General features: G+C 38.0%; 1 protein-coding gene across 1 annotated transcript in view; it reads right to left on the bottom strand.

Annotated features, from left to right (window-relative positions):
- LOC126419832 (UDP-glycosyltransferase UGT5-like) overlaps positions 1–18,541 on the bottom strand; it is a 101,318-nt gene that overhangs the window by 56,651 nt on the left and 26,126 nt on the right. The window contains exon 3 of the mRNA XM_050087064.1: positions 23–603. Within this exon, the coding sequence (XP_049943021.1) occupies positions 23–603 (581 nt within the window). The remainder of the gene's footprint in view (positions 1–22; positions 604–18,541) is intronic.

Raw genomic sequence — 18,541 nt, 5'->3', positions numbered from 1 at the left:
TGTTAATACTGTGACGTCTTACCTGTGGTAGCTGCTTAGGCTTCCCGACATGCATCCCTCCAACTTCGACCATGTTGAGTACGAGGGGACGTGGGCTTCCGTGAGTGAAATGGTAATTAACTAAGAGAAGTGAAGTTCGTCTTTCGATTTCTGACAGAGACGGCAGCGAAGGATCTCTCAGATACGTTTGTAAAATAGAATCTAGTCGAGGTATGTATAAAATATGACGCAGCACGTTGTGTCCTATCCCAACAACTGTGTTCACCAGTCGTTCAAGAAAATTCATGTGCGAGCCGAATGTGAGGAACGCAGTCGGAACGTAGGCGTAAGGGTTTGGACTCCCCACCATCCAGGCCATCCAGTCCAGACCTCCAAAACTCGTCAGCACGATCACAGGCGCTTTCAGGCCGTGAGCGTATCCGTGTAAACATTCTGTGAAGATATTCTCTAGAATAATGACGTCGAACTTTTTCCCCGACTTGTACAGACTCTGTACGTTTTCATCTTTCAGAAATCCGTGGCACATTTTTTCTGAGAACTCGAGGTATTGTTTTGCCCACTCTAAAACACCAGTCACGGCCTCGTCGAATGCGTTGAGATTATCTGAAAGGAGAAGGAAACAGAAACACCGTAAGTCGTGCATCGTCGCTCACGCAGCCACGCGAGAAGTGTAGCTTTAAACACGGGCTAGTTCACTCGTTTTAAAAGACGTATTATCCTTAAGGAGAAGAAACAGACGATGAAGTGTCTTTTTCAAAATATGTCGCTACTATTACAATTTGGATTGGTGGTAAGAAATGAAAGAGGAAGCCGTCTGTTACAATTTTGCACAGAGCATAACTTAATCATAGCTAACGCTTGGTTCAAGAATCATAAAAGAAGGTTGTATACATGGAAGAATCCCGGAGATACTAAAAGGTATCAGATAGATTATATAATGGTAAGACAGAGATTTAGGAACCAGGTTTTAAATTGTAAGACATTTCCAGGGGCAGATGTGGACTCTGACCACAATCTATTGGTTATGGACTGCAGATTAAAATTGAAGAAACTGCAAAAAGGTGCGAATTTAAGGAGATGGGACCTAGATAAACTGACTAAACCAGAGGTTGTGCAGAGTTTCAGGGAGAGCATAAGGGAACAATTGACACCAGTGCGGGAAAGAAGTACAGTAGAAGAAGAATGGGTGGTTCTGAGGGATGAGGTAGTGAAAGCAGCAGAGGATCAAGTAGGTAAAAAGACGAGGGCTAGTAGAAATCCTTGGGTAACAGAAGAATTATTGAATTTAATTGATGAAAAGAATACATAAAAACGCAGTAACTGAAGCAGGCAAAAAGGAATACAAACGTCTCAAAAATGAGATCGACAGGAAGTGCAAAATGGCTAAGCAGGTATGGCTAGAGGACAAATGTAAGGATGCAGAGGCTTACCTCACTAGGGGTAAGATAGATATTGCCTACAGGAAAATTAAAGAGACCTTTGGAGAAAAGAGAACCATTTGTATGAATATCAAGAGCTCAGATGGAAACCCAGTCCTAGCCAAAGAAGGGAAAGCAGAAAGGTGGAAGGAGTATATAGAGGGTCTATACAAGGGCGATGTACTTGAGGACAATATTATGGAAATGGAAGAGGATGTAGATGAAGATGAAATGGGAGATACGATACTGCATGAAGAGTTTGACAGAGCACTGAAAGACCTGAGTCGAAACAAGGCCCCCGGAGTAGACAACATTCCATTAGAACTACTGACAGACTTGGGAGAGCCAGTCCTGACAAAACTCTACCATCTGGTGACCAAAATGTATGAGACAGATGAAATAACCTCAGACTTCAAGAAGAATATAATAATCCCAATCCCAAAGAAAGCAGGTGTTGACAGATGTGAAAATTACCGAACTATCAGTTTAATAAGTCACAGCTGCAAAATACTAACGAGGATTCTTTACAGACGAATGGAAAAACTGATAGAAGCCGAACTTGGGGAAGATCAGTTGAAATTCCGTAGAAATATTGGAACACGTGAGGCAATACTGACCTTACGACTTATCTTAGAAGAAAGATTAAGGAAAGGCAAACCTACGTTTCTAGCATTTGTAGACTTAGAGAAAGCTTTTGACAATGTTGACTGGAATACTCTCTTTCAAATTCTAAAGGTGGTAGGGGTAAAATACAGGGAGCGAAAGGCTATTTACAATTTGTACAGAAACCAGATGGCAGTTATAAGAGTCGAGAGGCATGAAAGGGAAGCAGTGGTTGGGAAGGGAGTGAGAAAGGGTTGTACCCTATCCCCAATGTTATTCAATCTGTATATTGAGCAAGCAGTAAAGGAAACAAAAGAAAAATTCGGAGTAGGTATCAAAATCCATGGAGAAGAAATAAAAACTTTGAGGTTCGCCGATGACATTGTAATTCTGTCAGAGACAGCAAAGGACTTGGAAGAGCAGTTGAACGGAATGGACAGTGTCTTGAAAGGAGGCTATAAGATGAACATCAACAAAAGCAAAACAACGATAATGGAATGTAGTCGAATTAAGTCAGGTGATGCTGAGGGAATTAGATTAGGAAATGAGACACTTAAAGTAGTAAAGGAGTTTTGCTATTTGGGGAGCAAAATAACTGATGATGGTCGAGGTAGAGAAGATATAAAATGTAGACTGGCAATGGCAAGGAAAGCGTTTCTGATGAAGAGAAATTTGTTAACATCGAATATAGATTTAAGTGTCAGAAAGTCGTTTCTGAAAGTATTTGTATGGAGTGTAGCCATGTATGGAAGTGAAACATGGACAATAAATAGTTTGGACAGGAACAGAATAGAAGCTTTCGAAATGTGGTGCTACAGAAGAATGCTGAAGATTAGATAGGTAGATCACATAACTAATGAGGAGGTACTGAATAGAATTGGGGAGAAGAGGAGTTTGTGGCACAACTTGTCGAGAAGAAGGGACCGGTTGGTAGGACATGTTCTGAGGCATCAAGGGATAACAAATTTAGCATTGGAGGGCAGCATGGAGGGTAAAAATCGTAGAGGGAGACCAAGAGATGAATACACCAAGCAGATTCAGAAGGATGTAGGTTGCAGAAGGTACTGGGAGATGAAGAAACTTGCACAGGATAGGGTAGCATGGAGAGCTGCATCAAACCAGTCTCAGGACTGAAGACCACAACAACAATAACAAGACAATTTTGAACCCAGACCTACGAAAATTCGTATATGGTTTCTCGGTCAGAAATAAAGAAATACGAGTTTCAACCAGTTTTGGAAAATCAACCCGTAATGGGGTAGAATAGGGAATGAGTGTCTTAGAAATATTTAATTATAAACGCATTTTCAAGATTAAACCTATGAAAATTTGCATTTGACTTCTCAGTTAGAAATAAAAAATAAATTTTTCACTGTTTTTCGAAATTCAATTCCTATGGGGGTGAAATACCGGATATACGTTTGTGGAAATGTTTCTTAGCCAAGCAGTTTTAAAGCTAAATCTATGAAAATTTGTATTTGGCTTCTCTGTTGGAAATAAAATAATACCTACTTCACTATTTTTGGAAATTAATCTCGTAAGGGCGTGAAATGGGAGGGTGAAATGTTTTATGAAAACATTCCATGGCGTAGGCATTTTTAAAACTAAATCTATGAAAATTTTTGTTTGTCTTCTCAGTTACAAATGAAAGAAATTCGTGTCTCCATGTTTTGGGAAATTCAACCCTTAAGGGGGTAAAATAGGGCCAGACTGTTTCAGTCACTCATCATCGTCCACCCGAAAACTCTAAGGATAGAAACTTGAAATTTTGAGGCGTGTGGATCTTATATTGTAGATGTCGTTTAAGAAGAGACTGTTCGAAGCTCCACTTCTAAGGGGATGAAAGGTTTTTGTAAATATGTCACTATAAAGACAATTTTGAAGACAGAAAGACGGAAGCTGGTATTTAGTTTCTCAGCTAGAAGTAAAAAGAAAGTAATTCAGCATCCCTGGATCTTCAACCATTAACGAGGTAAAGTAGTGGATGCGTGTTTTTTGGAGATAAATCATTTTTAAAGAGCCACTAAAGCATTTTTAAAGTTATATCTATGGAAACTGGTATTTGTTTTCTTGGTCATAAATAAAAACACTGTTTCTGGAAATTCACCCCCTAAGGGAGTGAAATATGGAATGGAAAGTTTTATGAAATTATTTCGTTATCAAAACGTTTTCAAAGCTAAATATATGAATATCTGTATTTGGATTCTGTGTTGGAAATGCAAAAATTACGTTTTCCCTGTTTTTGGAAATTCAACCCTTTTTTGGGCGAAATACCAGGTGAGAATGTTCAAGAAAATGTTTCGTTACATTAAAAAAATTTTAAAACTGCATCCATGAAAACGGGTACTTCACTTCTCGATTAGACACAAAGATATATGTGTTAAGGGATGAAACTTCCTGTGGAGATATCACCAAAATGACGCAAAGGCACTATTAACATAAAACTTGAACTTCAGCTACCAGAATCGATTTTCGGTCAAAAGTGCATAAGAAAAGACTATGTTTCTATGGCATTAATTAGCGTGAAAAGTGTAGATGATGTTGCAATTGGTGAAAAAATAATAATTTGGTCGAAGAAAAACAAAAGAAATCTTTGCAGACCATATCGATTGTGCGAGTGAAGCAGCGAGCACTAAGCTAGTATAAAATATCAGAGGTTTAAAAAACAAAATTAATGAATTTCAGATCTGTTTAGATGAGCTACAGTCTAAAAATACTGTTGATATTATTTGTATTTCTGAACATCATTTAGGTAGTGAAATTGAAATGCTTATTATGGAAGGGTATACCTTAGCTTCAAGTTATTGTAGAAAAGAGATGGAGAAAGGAGGAGTTGCCACTTACATTAGAAAGGGTCACAATTAAAAAAACATTGACAATCTTAAACACTGTAGTGATCAGCATTTTGAAGCATGTGCCACACAAGTAGAAGCACACAAAAGAAAAACAATTCGTCACAATATACATGGTTCCAACCGGTAATTTCCAACTATTCACTAAACTGATTGATACAGTATTAAATTTCTTAACTTCTAAAAATAATGGACTCACACTAGGTGGAGATTTTAATTTAAATTTTCTGGAAGATAGTCACTCAAGATCCATACTAGAGTCTCTTACCACTTCTCATAATCTCATTCCCTTAGTACAGTTCCCAACCACGGTTATGGGTACCAGCAGCACTGCTATTGATAACATTTTCATAGATACTACCACACTAGCAAATCATAGTATAAATCCAATATTTAATGGCCTTTCAGTTCATGATGCCCAGTTGCTTACGTTTAAAATAGTGGGGTCTGATTCAACTAATAACAAGAAGTGGGAAACTGTACAAAGAATAAATTAAACGGGAATTGAAGGTATAAAAAACTATTTGAGAAATTCAGACTCTAAAGATGTATACAATTCACCCATGATAAATGAACAATATAACTATTTCTCTAATATGGTCATAAGTCACATCGAAAACTGCTGCCCTAAGAAAGTAATCAAAGCAAATATATTAAATGTTTCAAAACGTTGGATTACAAATAGAATAAAAGTATCTTGCAAAACAAAAAGAAGACTGTACTTAATGTCAAGGGAAAACGATGACTACAGAGCTAATTCACATTACAAATTATATTGTAAAATTCTAAACAAAGTAATGAGAACCTCAAAATGTATTTATTTTCAAGAAAAAATATATGCTTCTAATGACAATATAAAAACTATATGGAACATAGTAAAAAGGGAAACAGGAAAAACTAATCAAGCAAATGGGGAAATTATTTTAAATGTAAATGGGTGATTAGAGATACCTCCAAAATTGCAGACACTTTCAACAACTTTTTCCTTTCTGTAGCAGACAACTTAGGTTTGCATAGTTCCTCACGAGGGAACCTCCCCATCGCAGCCCCCTCAGATTTAGTTACAAGTTGGCACAGTGGATAGGCCTTGAAAAACTGAACACAGATCAACTCAGAAAACAGGAAGAAGTTGTGTGGAACTGTGAAAAAATAAGCAAAATATACAAACTGAGTAGTTCATGGCAAGATAAGCAACATCAAGGACACTGGGAAAGCAGGAGCGCCGTGGTCTCGTGGTAACGTGAGCAGCTGCGGAACGCAAGGTCCTTGATTCAAATCTTCCATCGAGTGTAAAGTTTAATTTTTTATTTTCTGTTTATGTGACAAACTGTTATGTTTTCATCACTTTTCTGGGAGTGATTATCACATCCACAAGAAAACCTAAATCGGGCAAGGTAGAAGAATCTTTTTACCCATTCGCCAAGTGTACAAGTTAGGTGGGTCGACAACATATTCCTGTCATGTGACGCACATGCCGTTACCAGTGTCGTATAGAATATATCAGATGTGTTTTCCTGTGGAGAAATCGGTTGACCTATGACCTTGCGATCAAATGTTTTCGGTTCCCATTGGATAGGCACGTCCTTTCGTCTACTAATCGCATTGTTTTGCGATGAGGTCGCAAAACACAAACACTAAACTTATTACAGTGAACAGAGACGTCAATGAACGAACGGACAGATAATAACTATGCAAAAATAAAGAAAGTAAAATCTTAACTCGTTATCAGGAGAAAGAAAACTGGCGTTCTACGGATCGGAGCGTGGAATGTCAGATCCCTTAATCGGGCAGGTAGGTTAGAAAATTTAAAAAGGGAAATGGATAGGTTGAAGTTAGATATAGTGGGAATTAGTGAAGTTCGGTGGCAGGAGGAACAAGACTTTTGGTCAGGTGACTACAGGGTTATAAACACAAAATCAAATAGGGGTAATACAGGAGTAGGTTTAATAATGAAAAGGAAAATAGGAATGCGGGTAAGATACTACAAACAGCATAGTGAACGCATTATTGTGGCCAAGATAGATACGAAGCCCACACCTACTACAGTAGTACAAGTTTATATGCCAACTAGCTCTGCAGATGACGAAGAAATTGAAGAAATGTATGATGAAATAAAAGAAATTATTCAGATTGTGAAGGGAGACGAAAATTTAATAGTCATGGGTGACTGGAATTCGAGTGTAGGAAAAGGGAGAGAAGGAAACATAGTAGGTGAATATGGATTGGGGGACAGAAATGAAAGAGGAAGCCGCCTGGTAGAATTTTGCACAGAGCACAACGTAATCATAACTAACACTTGGTTTAAGAATCATGAAAGAAGGTTGTATACATGGAAGAACCCTGGAGATACTAAAAGGTATCAGATAGATTATATAATGGTAAGACAGAGATTTAGGAACCAGGTTTTAAATTGTAAGACATTCCCAGGGGCAGATGTGGACTCTGACCACAATCTATTGGTTATGACCTGTAGATTAAAACTGAAGAAACTGCAAAAAGGTGGGAATTTAAGGAGATGGGACCTGGATAAACTAAAAGAACCAGAGGTTGTACAGAGATTCAGGGAGAGCATAAGGGAGCAATTGTCAGGAATGGGGGAAATAAATACAGTAGAAGAAGAATGGGTAGCTTTGAGGGATGAAGTAGTGAAGGCAGCAGAGGATCAAGTAGGTAAAAAGACGAGGGCTAGTAGAAATCCTTGGGTAACAGAAGAAATATTGAATTTAATTGATGAAAGGAGAATATATAAAAACGCAGTAAGTGAAACAGGCAAAAAGGAATACAAACGTCTCAAAAATGAGATCGACAGGAAGTGCAAAATGGCTAAGCAGGGATGGCTAGAGGACAAATGTAAGAATGTAGAGGCCTATCTCACTACGGGTAAGATAGATACCGCCTACAGGAAAATTAAAGAGACCTTTGGAGATAAGAGAACGACTTGTATGAATATCAAGAGCTCAGATGGAAACCCAGTTCTAAGCAAAGAAGGGAAAGCAGAAAGGTGGAAGGAGTATATAGAGGGTCTATACAAGGGCGATGTACTTGAGGACAATATTATGGAAATGGAAGAGGATGTAGATTAAGATGAAATGGGAGATATGATACTGCGTGAAGAGTTTGACAGAACACTGAAAGACCTGAGTCGAAACAAAGCCCCCGGAGTAGACAATATTCCATTGGAACTACTGACGGCCGTGGGAGAGCCAGTCCTGACAAAACTCTACCATCTGGTGAGGAAGATGTATGAGACAGGCGAAATACCCTCAGACTTCAAGAAGAATATAATAATTCCAATCCCAAAGAAAGCAGGTGTTGACAGATGTGAAAATTACCGAACTATCAGCTTAATAAGTCACAGCTGCAAAATACTAACACGAATTCTTTACAGACGAATGGAAAAACTAGTAGAAGCCAACCTCGGGGAAGATCAGTTTGGTTTCCGTAGAAACACTGGAACACGTGAGGCAATACTGACCTTACGACTTATCTTAGAAGAAAGATTAAGGAAAGGCAAACCTACGTTTCTAGCATTTGTAGACTTAGAGAAAGCTTTTGACAATGTTGACTGGAATACTCTCTTTAAAATTCTAAAGGTGGCAGGGGTAAAATACAGGGAGCGAAAGGCTATTTACAATTTGTACAGAAACCAGATGGCAGTTATAAGAGTCGAGGGACATGAAAGGGAAGCAGTAGTTGGGAAGGGAGTAAGACAGGGTTGTAGCCTCTCCCCGATGTTGTTCAATCTGTATATTGAGCAAGCAGTAAAGGAAACAAAAGAAAAATTCGGAGTAGGTATTAAAATTCATGGAGAAGAAATAAAAATTTTGAGGTTCGCCGATGACATTGTAATTCTGTCAGGGACAGAGCAGTTGAATGGAATGGACAGTGTCTTGAAAGGAGGATATAAGATGAACATCAACAAAAGCAAAACAAGGATAATGGAATGTAGTCTAATTAAGTCGGGTGATGCTGAGGGAATTAGATTAGGAAATGGGGCACTTAAAGTAGTAAAGGTGTTTTGCTATTTGGGGAGCAAAATAACTGATGATGGTCGAAGTAGAGAGGATATAAAATGTAGGCTGGCAATGGCAAGGAAAGCGTTTCTGAAGAAGAGAAATTTGTTAACATCCAGTATTGATTTAAGTGTCAGGAAGTCATTTCTGAAAGTATTTGTATGGAGTGTAGCCATGTATGGAAGTGAAACATGGACGATAAATAGTTTGGACAAGAAGAGAATAGAAGCTTTCGAAATGTGGTGCTACAGAAGAATGCTGAAGATTAGATGGGTAGATCACATAACTAATGAGGAAGTGTTGAATAGGATTGGGGAGAAGAGAAGTTTGTGGCGCAACTTGACCAGAAGAAGGGATCGGTTGGTAGGAGATGTTCTGAGGCATCAAGGGATCACCAATTTAGTATTGGAGGGCAGCGGGGAGGGTAAAAATCGTAGAGGGAGACCAAGAGATGAATACACTAAGCAGATTCAGAAGGATGTAGGTTGCAGTAGGTACTGGGATATGAAAAAGCTTGCACAGGATAGAGTAGCATGGAGAGCTGCATCAAACCAGTCTTAGGACTGAAGACCACAACAACAACAACAGGGAAGACTTGAACCAAGGACCTCTCGTTCTGCAGCTGCACACGCTACCACGAGACCACAGCGCTCCTGTTGCATATGACGTTGCATATGTGACCCATGGACTACTCAGTTTGTATATTTTGCTTATTTTTTCACAGTTCCACACAACTTCTTCCTGTTTTCTCAATTGATCTGTGTTCAGTTTATCAAGGCCTATCCACTGTGCCAACTTATAACTAAATCTGAGGGGGGTGTAATGGGGAGGTTCCCTCGTCAGAACACAGTTTAAAATATTTAAAAAATGCATTTCCACAGAAGTTTGACAAAATTCAACTATATCCCACCTCACTGAAAGAGATTTCTAATACTACTAGCTCTCTTAAAAACATATGTTCCAGTGTTATGGTGAAATCAGCACTACCATGTTGCTCCTCAAAACTTTTTAACATACTGAGTTACTTATGTAATGCATCCCTCCAGTGTGGTATGTTTCCAGATAGGCTTAAATATGCTATTGTCAAACAATTACACAAAAAATGAGACAAATCATCGCTGGGAAACTGTCCCATTTCATTATTGGCAATATTTTCAAAAGTGTTTGAAAGGGTTATGTACAATAGACTTTATAAACACTTAGCACAGAAAAATATTGTCATTCACAATCAGTTTGGATTTCAGAAAGAATTGGCAACTGATCAAGCTATATTCACTTTTGCAGATGTTGTATTAAAATCAATAAATCAAAAGTTATTACTACTTGCAATATTCTGTGATCTGGCTAAAGCTTTGATTGTGTTAAGCATGATACCCATGTACAAAAGTTAAAATATTATGGGATAACAGAGGTAGCAGGCTCATGGTTCTCATGCTATCTTTTTAATGGAAAGCAGTATCAGGCTTACCACATAATAATAGTCATTCAAAATATGAAACCACCAGCCACTGGGTGCCACTGGGCTCTATTTTAGGTCCCTTGTTGTTCCTGTTATATATTAATGACCTTCCATATGCAGTGTCACAAAATGCAAATTTTTGCACATGATACTAGTATTGGTATAAAAAACAGTACCCATGATTTCACTGAGCAATCAGCTAATGAAATATTTGTAAGTATCAATGGGTGGTTCACAGCAAATGGATTTGACAAGACCCAGTACATACAGTTTAGTACCTCACGAAGAATATGTGACCCTATAAGTATAATGTATTCAAACAATGAAATTAAAGCTGTAGACAGTGTCAAATTTTTAGGGCTGCAAATTGACCACAACCTAAATTGGAAAACTCACACTCTAGACTTAATGAAACGCCTTAGTTCAGCTACATTTGCAGTATGCATGATAACAGAAATTGGTGATTTAAAAATGAAGAAGTTAGTTTATTCGGCCCACTTCTCAGTACATACACTCACTGATGTCCTTTGTCATTTCCAACATTTCTCTTTTTACACAAAATAGTGCAAAACATAATTTTAATACCAACACCAAAACCAATCTGTATAAGCACTATAAAAGCTTAACATTAGTACAAAAAGGGGTCAAATACATGGGTACTCATATATTCAGTAACTCATCAGAGCATATCAAAGGTATTGTAAGTGATAAAGATCGGTTTCAGAGTGGATTAAAGAACTTCCTGTTGGCCAATTCCTTCTACTCCATCGACGAATATCTTCACAAGGATTATAGCTCATAACTCTGTCTGCATTAGAATTGTACAATATCCATGTATCTGAGTAAGTAAAGTATCTTAAGAAAAAGATTTGACGCTTTCCACATTCCAGAGACTCCTCTCCAAGGGATCCATGGAAAACGAGAAATGTAATGTAATGTAAATATTTAGTTGCAAAAGAAGCTTCACGAACACAATTGCAATGTAGTGGGGCTTTAAATTTCGCCGCGCTACACTCGTTCCCTCAGATAAAAAATATCCCGTCGCAGCGGTATGAGCGCTCGACGGCAGAGAAAATTCTAAAATGGTAACACTTTTTTTTGTTTTCTATCCTTTTTTTGTTTGTCTCTTGTTAGCGGTAGCTTAAGGCAGGCGTGATCGGATGCTGACATAAAAACTTAATGGCTAATCTTGATCTAATTGTAATGTGTAGACATTGTGGAAGTTATTAAGAAATTCGGTGGATGGAAGTAGCAAAGTGAATTAAATTGCATACAGTATCAAGATGATTTTAATTGGTATAAATTAGTGATCCCTGGACTATTGCAAGCTTTCGGAGCAGATTTTTTCACGCTGAAATGAAGGAGATTTTTGAAGACGTGGACGCCGCCCGAAAGAAGATAAGTTAATCTGGTAAAGGATGATCTCTCGTCTACGCCACTTCCCCTTGTCAGTGACATTCTGTTATTCTCTGTTTCTTTTCAATAACTTTTGTAGTGGAAATTGGTTTAACTTTTGCTCAAAAACGCCAAAAGGACCACCCCAACAATAGCTTTTCCGAATAACGAAGTCCGATAGCTTTTCTGTAATACAAAGTCCGATTTGCTTTTCATTCTTTCTCTTTTTCACGGTCTCTCTTCTCCCATTTTTTTTTTATTAACCACTACAACTGGCGACCGTGACAGGACGCAATTTTCGGATGTGTCGTTTTCGAACAAATTTGAAACTTTAATTTGTATTTTTTCCCAACAGAGAATATAAAAAAATCCTGAACTTTAAATGGTAACTAAAACACAAACTTTATTGTACCTAAGCAAATGATACCACAATATTGTAAAGAATTTTTGTAACTAATTCAATCTGTTTTTCTTTTCATGGCATATATTGATGCGAAACTTATTTTGAGGAATTTTGGTGATTATCCGATGGAGATGTATTAAGAAAATCCATATTTTGACGAATACGATTTACGCAGAAGTGTTTGACCAGCCGCTGCAGGACAGAAAATTTAATGGTGAGTTACACAATTATGTTTCATTCAAACATTCAATAGCCAACTGCAGAATCCATTTTTCCTTTTCCACACATCCTGTAGTTTTCTTCTAGATTTTTACAAAATTATCTATCTCTATTGTAGTTTGTGGTAATTATAGTATTGTTGTAGCATATGAAGATCGTGAATTTGACCGCCAAACAGTCATTTGTTACCAAAAATTTTGTCCGCCCTGCTGCATCTTTCTCAACCATTGTTTGCAATAGAGCAATCATTTACATTGACGAGAATATATTTCAACCTAAATTTGAGTCAAATCTTTATTAATCAGACTTATATTATTCCCTTTTTGACTTACTACTATACATCCTATTACAATGGAACGTGGTAAGGTAGAGATAGTTTCGGCAGATGAGTTAAGTGAAGTAGATTCATCTTTCAACCAACAAGAAAGTCCGCGTTTCCCTCCATGGACGAGTTCACAGATCAATGCAATGATTTTGCCTCAAACTCGCAACATTTGTGATAATACACAGATGGCGACTTTAAATGACGGAATGTGGAATAGACGCGAGACTAGACTGTCAGCGCCATTGTTAACATCAATGTCAGAACCGAATATGAGACAAATTCAGCAATGTGACACAATTCGGACACAGGAAACTGACAAACTGGACCGACTATTAGAGTTATTTGCAGACATGAAACGAGACGTTAGTCAGAAAATTGACATATTAAACCATACTATGACCGAAAATTTTGAACGGACGACAAAACAGATGACAGAATTAAATAACACCACTCAACAGCTCAGCCAGCGATTTGAGACATTGTCCGATCGAGTCACTAAACAGGAAGAAACTTTGGTTACATTCACACACGAAACAAAAAACAATATCACCCGATGTGAGAATCAGTTAACTCAAATAGTTAATGTGCAGCAGGAAGTGAACACCCGTGTGGAAGAGTTAGCTCAGGCCCACACTTCAGCTAACTCCACCCAAGAAAAGCTGACTGACGAAGTGGGAAATATTACCCAACAACTCACAATGGTAGTTCTTGAACAAACCCACCTCAAAGAAAAGATAGAAAAATTAGAAGACCGAGCGGACCTCGCGTCACTAAACAACGACACCAACATGGCCGAAAGAATTGTACATGAATGTAAATTGTGTGACGACTATCTGGACAAAAAACTTGAAACAATTACACAGGACATACTTTCAAAAGCAAAGACACATGTTAAAGACGAGACAAAACACACAGAAGACGAAGTGACAAAATTACGAGACAATGTTGTGCCGTGTTTGGCGATTGGTGCAAACGCATCGCTAGGAAACGACAAAACAGCTAAAACCATGGCTAATGACACAGACAGAACACCACCTATTGTGGAATCACCTATTTCCAATCAAAATTACAATGTGCCGCTTTCTTTTCCACCGAACGATCAATATTACGGTACCACACCTAGAGTAGCAAGTGACATAAATCACATCAATACAGTTATGCCAACCGGCATGGGCGATGACACGTTTGTAAGACATGGGTATTTCCAGACATTTTCCAGTGAGGACAAGCACAAAGTCCACCCTATTGTGTTTATTAGATCATTTGACGGTGTTTTTCCACGTAGTTGGTCAGAAGTCGATAAAATCAGATACGTCACCAATCTCACGAGAGGACGAGCAGCTAAGTGGGGTGCCGCTATGAAGCGGCGGTGCCTTACGTTTGAACAGTTCGAACAAGCCTTCTTGGACGAATTCTGGTCCGAGAATGAGCAACAGAGTCTAAGGAGAGAAGTGTGCAACCCCGAGACCTATGACCCTAAAAAAGAGACATTAAGACAATACTTTGAGAGGTACCTAGACAAGACACTGTACTGGTCCAAACCAGCCGACTTGCCAGCGATAATTGACACTTTAAAGAGCCACTTACCCTTTCCATACCGAGACAGATTAATAGGAGTACCGGAGAATGACGTTAAGACTTTCTTAAACTTCTTAGATCAAATGGACGTAGTTTACAGAGGCGATTCACGTCATTCAAATTTTACGCATGTTAGTAAACAAAATCAGTACCCACCACAAAGGAACCGTAGTGACGGTGGTTGGTGGAACCATCCGCCTGCGCGCGAAACATATTCAAAGGGAAACGTGTATGGCAGTAGGAACAACCGCAGAAATTCGTGGAATAATAACAACAATAATTATCACCCATATCAAAATGAAAATTACAGACAGTACAACAACAACAATAGGAGACGTGAGAATAACCGGTACAACCCGGGATACTTTGACAGGAACATGACATATAATAGACATAATTACCACCAAAACAATAACAAACCCAACAATCACCGACAGAATATGTGGAACACACAAAATTCACGCATGACAGATCATAACCCTCCACGGAATCCGCCGCCGTTCCCCAGTACAGTCATGCACTCCCCGCCACGAAGTAGCAATAACAATTGCGGCGCGCCATCAGCTGACGCGTGGGCGCCAACCGGCCGGAATGTAAACATAGTGGAGCTGGTCAATGAACCCGGCCAAACACAGCAGACGACGGAAAACAGTCGACGACCGAGCTAAGCGCTCGTGCTTCGGTCGTGAGGTGTTGTAAGAGCGCAACGGCTGAGACGGTTTGTTTCCCCAGGTACGACGACAAAATGACAGTAGAACAGGAATTAACAAATCTATCAGGTTGATGACCTTGTTCTTTTGCTTTCACATCCCAAGTCTACAAAGTTAAAACAACTGAACAGAAAATGGCAGCTATTATATTCAGGTCCTTTCAGAATAGCAAGCATACCTCACCAAGGTTGTTACTCCCTAGAATACCCGTTATCTCACAAGCCGACGGGGCTGCATCCCCACAGACATTTGAAACCCTTTGTGCACTAAAACAACATAATATAATGATAACTAAGTTGGACATGAGCAAGTTGCTGTGAAAACGAGATCATAAATATTTGTATTGAATACACGAACATTAAGTTATACAGCCTAAGAACACAAACATTCATTTATAGAAATTATATACTGCAGTTACACTTGTACACATAATTATGAAGAGAAGGTAAACCCAGGCGAGTACACTTACTAAATGAGAAAAGATATTCATATAGGAATGAGATCTACACAGGTTACATTTGTTGTTAATTGTAAATTATAAGGTGAATCAACAATTAGTTAGTTATTTCAAGACACTCTAATAACAGGAGATAATAGCTGTTGAAATCAGTAATAACATAGGTATGTAGCAGAATGAATGAGGATGTAAGAATGAATGATCAGTATGAATGAGTTAATATTTAAGTTAATATAAGAAGATAAGTTACTGTGAAGTAGTTGATGGAGACAGATTATTTGAGGAAAATATTATTGGAGTTTCATGAGAATGGAAGTGACAAATGGTCCCACGTATGTGATATATTAATGTTTGATGAGGAATCTGTTTAATGTATAAGGATATATATATATATTATGATGAATATGTGAGTAAGGAATGAGTGAGAATGTTTGGTAATATTGTGCTACATAGAGAAGTGAGTAAACAGTCTACATCTTTAAGATTACGTAAGAATTTCAGTTTGAAAGAAAACATTTGTGGTGAGTTAGAACACGTGAGTACAAGGCGTTACAGGTGAATCTATTTACAGTGCCATTCAAAATGAACGAATGCAAGAAAAGCAGAGTGAACATAATGATGATTACAGCTGTTGAAAGAAATGTAATAAGAAGGTAACTTGGAAACACATTAGCTTTAATTTATTTCAGAAGTGTAACATAGTAACCTTTCATTAAGTTTTGTTAAGCCACTGTGTGGAAGAAAACATTTATATTTCGTGTTCAGACAGGAGAATGATATTTTAAGGAACTTAAGTTGAAATATAGTTTTTACACAGCCCTCATGTGAATGCACTTGTATAAAAATTTTTTTTACGAAAGTGAAATTTAGTGCCATGTTAGCCTTTATTATACTTATACTTACATATGACAGAAAACCATGAGGAAACAAAAGATAGGACAGTTATTAAGGCCGTTTTGCGACTCGTCCAACACCTCCACTTAAGTGAACAGATGATAAAATTACATCTACGTTGAAGACATTTGACTTTTTTAGGCTACGCAAGGTAAGTGCAAAGGAGCAGTGACCATCCGTGCAGCCGACGTCGAGCAACGGACAGTGAGAAAGAGACATTTTACTGTCAATTATAATAATATGTTCTTTATTTATGATTTATAGATAGAAATGATATATATATACTGCATACATGATGTTTAACCTTCACTAAAGTAGAAGAAAGTTCATGGTTGAACTCTTGAGAGGAAATTTGATATGTTATCATATAATACACATTATGAGAGAGACAATCTCTGAGATACATTTTCCATTTGTATAGATGGTATCCACAAGAAGTGGAGATATTGAGGAAGTACTGAGCAGACATGCGATTCACTCATGCAAGGATTTGTTAAGGTATAATACACTAAGTCATATGAAGAGTCAGAACACAAACAGAGAATCTGTCATGATGTTACACTACATGACTTGACGTAAGGACACTTACATTTACCCATGATTTGGTAAATTGTAAGCACCCCCTTTCACACACCCCTTGAAGGTGATGCAAACGTTATAATGTATTATGTTCTTTTTTTTTAAATGTATTAGCTATAGGATTAGGTAGTTTTTAGGTAGTGAATAGTTTCTTCCATTCTATCTTTCTTTCTTTCTCCATTATCCTACCACCTCCTGCAGCTGGGTATTGTTTGTTTATGGAATGTAAGAATATATTGTGTGACAGTAAACTTTCAGGTATGAATAAAAAAACATGAAGAAAACTGAATGTTGATGGCATTACAAGCCTGGTCAACCACTAGCCAGCCAAGATATGGAATCAAAAGAAAGAAAGAAATAACAAATGAAGGAAAGCCTGTGCTTTAATATATTAAGTCTGATATCCCATGGCACGCCCAAACCTGAATAAAAAAATATAATAATAAATAAAAATAAAAAAAATTAATACCCCAATAAAAGAAAGCCAAGGGACTTAGTATAATTTTTTTTAGTGTAAATATTTCACGTGCATATTCTTGTAAATTTATATGTATTTGTATATGTGTTAAAACTTTGCATATTGTCAACATATTTTGAAACGTGACCACTAAATGTAAGCTTTCATAATTAACGATGTAAACATGCTTGGACAAAGTGAACTGTTAAAATGTAAATGTGGCAAAAAGTGTTGCAAACTGTGTTAAACAGTGAACGTTATAAACGACGAATTTTGTGTTGTTTGTGAAACTTATGGTGCATAAACCAAATAACTGTTTGTAAATCGATATAAACTGCAATTTACTTCGACGATAATGAGGATTTTCACACTGCAAATGAACGTTTGTTGGCAAGTGTAAACAATGTGGTGAAACACCTACCTTTGCGAACATCGACGCCGTTGTTCCTGGCGGGCCTTCAGATGCTTGGTGACAATAAACTCAGCACCTGTCGTAGGCGATGTGGAGGCTAAAAACTACATCGACCATATATGCCCCGGGAACAATAGTCATGAAAACGCACAAGGACCTGGAGTGTTGTGTCGTAACAGAAGACATAGACGTTGCTTCAGATCACGCACACGCTCAATCTTATGGTGTCACCGAACTTAACACGCCATTTATGCTGGAATAACAACTTGTAATGAACACTATGTGAGAGCGAATACTGTTGAAGACTGTCATAACACAGCGATTTTGAAACTGCCGCACGTGAAATTCAGTGATGCTATTGCGCATGCGCAAAGAGTACATGCTGCCAGAGATGCATTCGGAAGCCAACGATTGCTGGAAGCGCACAACATTAACTGCGCTGGTGAGCAGCTTGCTCAAACACACACTATGTAAACATATATATATTAATTGTCTAAAAAGGATCAAAACTGTAACAAGTGTATGTAGTATATATATTTAGAAACCAAGTATTGGCAAAGATAATCCTCTAAGTATGCACGTGGCGTTTTCTGGGAAAATATGTATAATAGATATTTAGGTATATCTATTCTATTGTTTGCTAACCTGCCACGCTAAATGTTTTAGCGTGACAGTCGAGGGGGCGATGTAGCGGGGCTTTGAATTTCGCCGCGCTACACTCGTTCCCTCAGATAAAAAATATCCCGTCGCAGCGGTATGAGCGCTCG

Source organism: Schistocerca serialis, chromosome 9 (assembly GCF_023864345.2).
Source record: "Schistocerca serialis cubense isolate TAMUIC-IGC-003099 chromosome 9, iqSchSeri2.2, whole genome shotgun sequence".
NCBI lineage: Eukaryota > Metazoa > Arthropoda > Insecta > Orthoptera > Acrididae > Schistocerca > Schistocerca serialis.
This window is presented reverse-complemented; position numbering and strand designations above follow the sequence as displayed.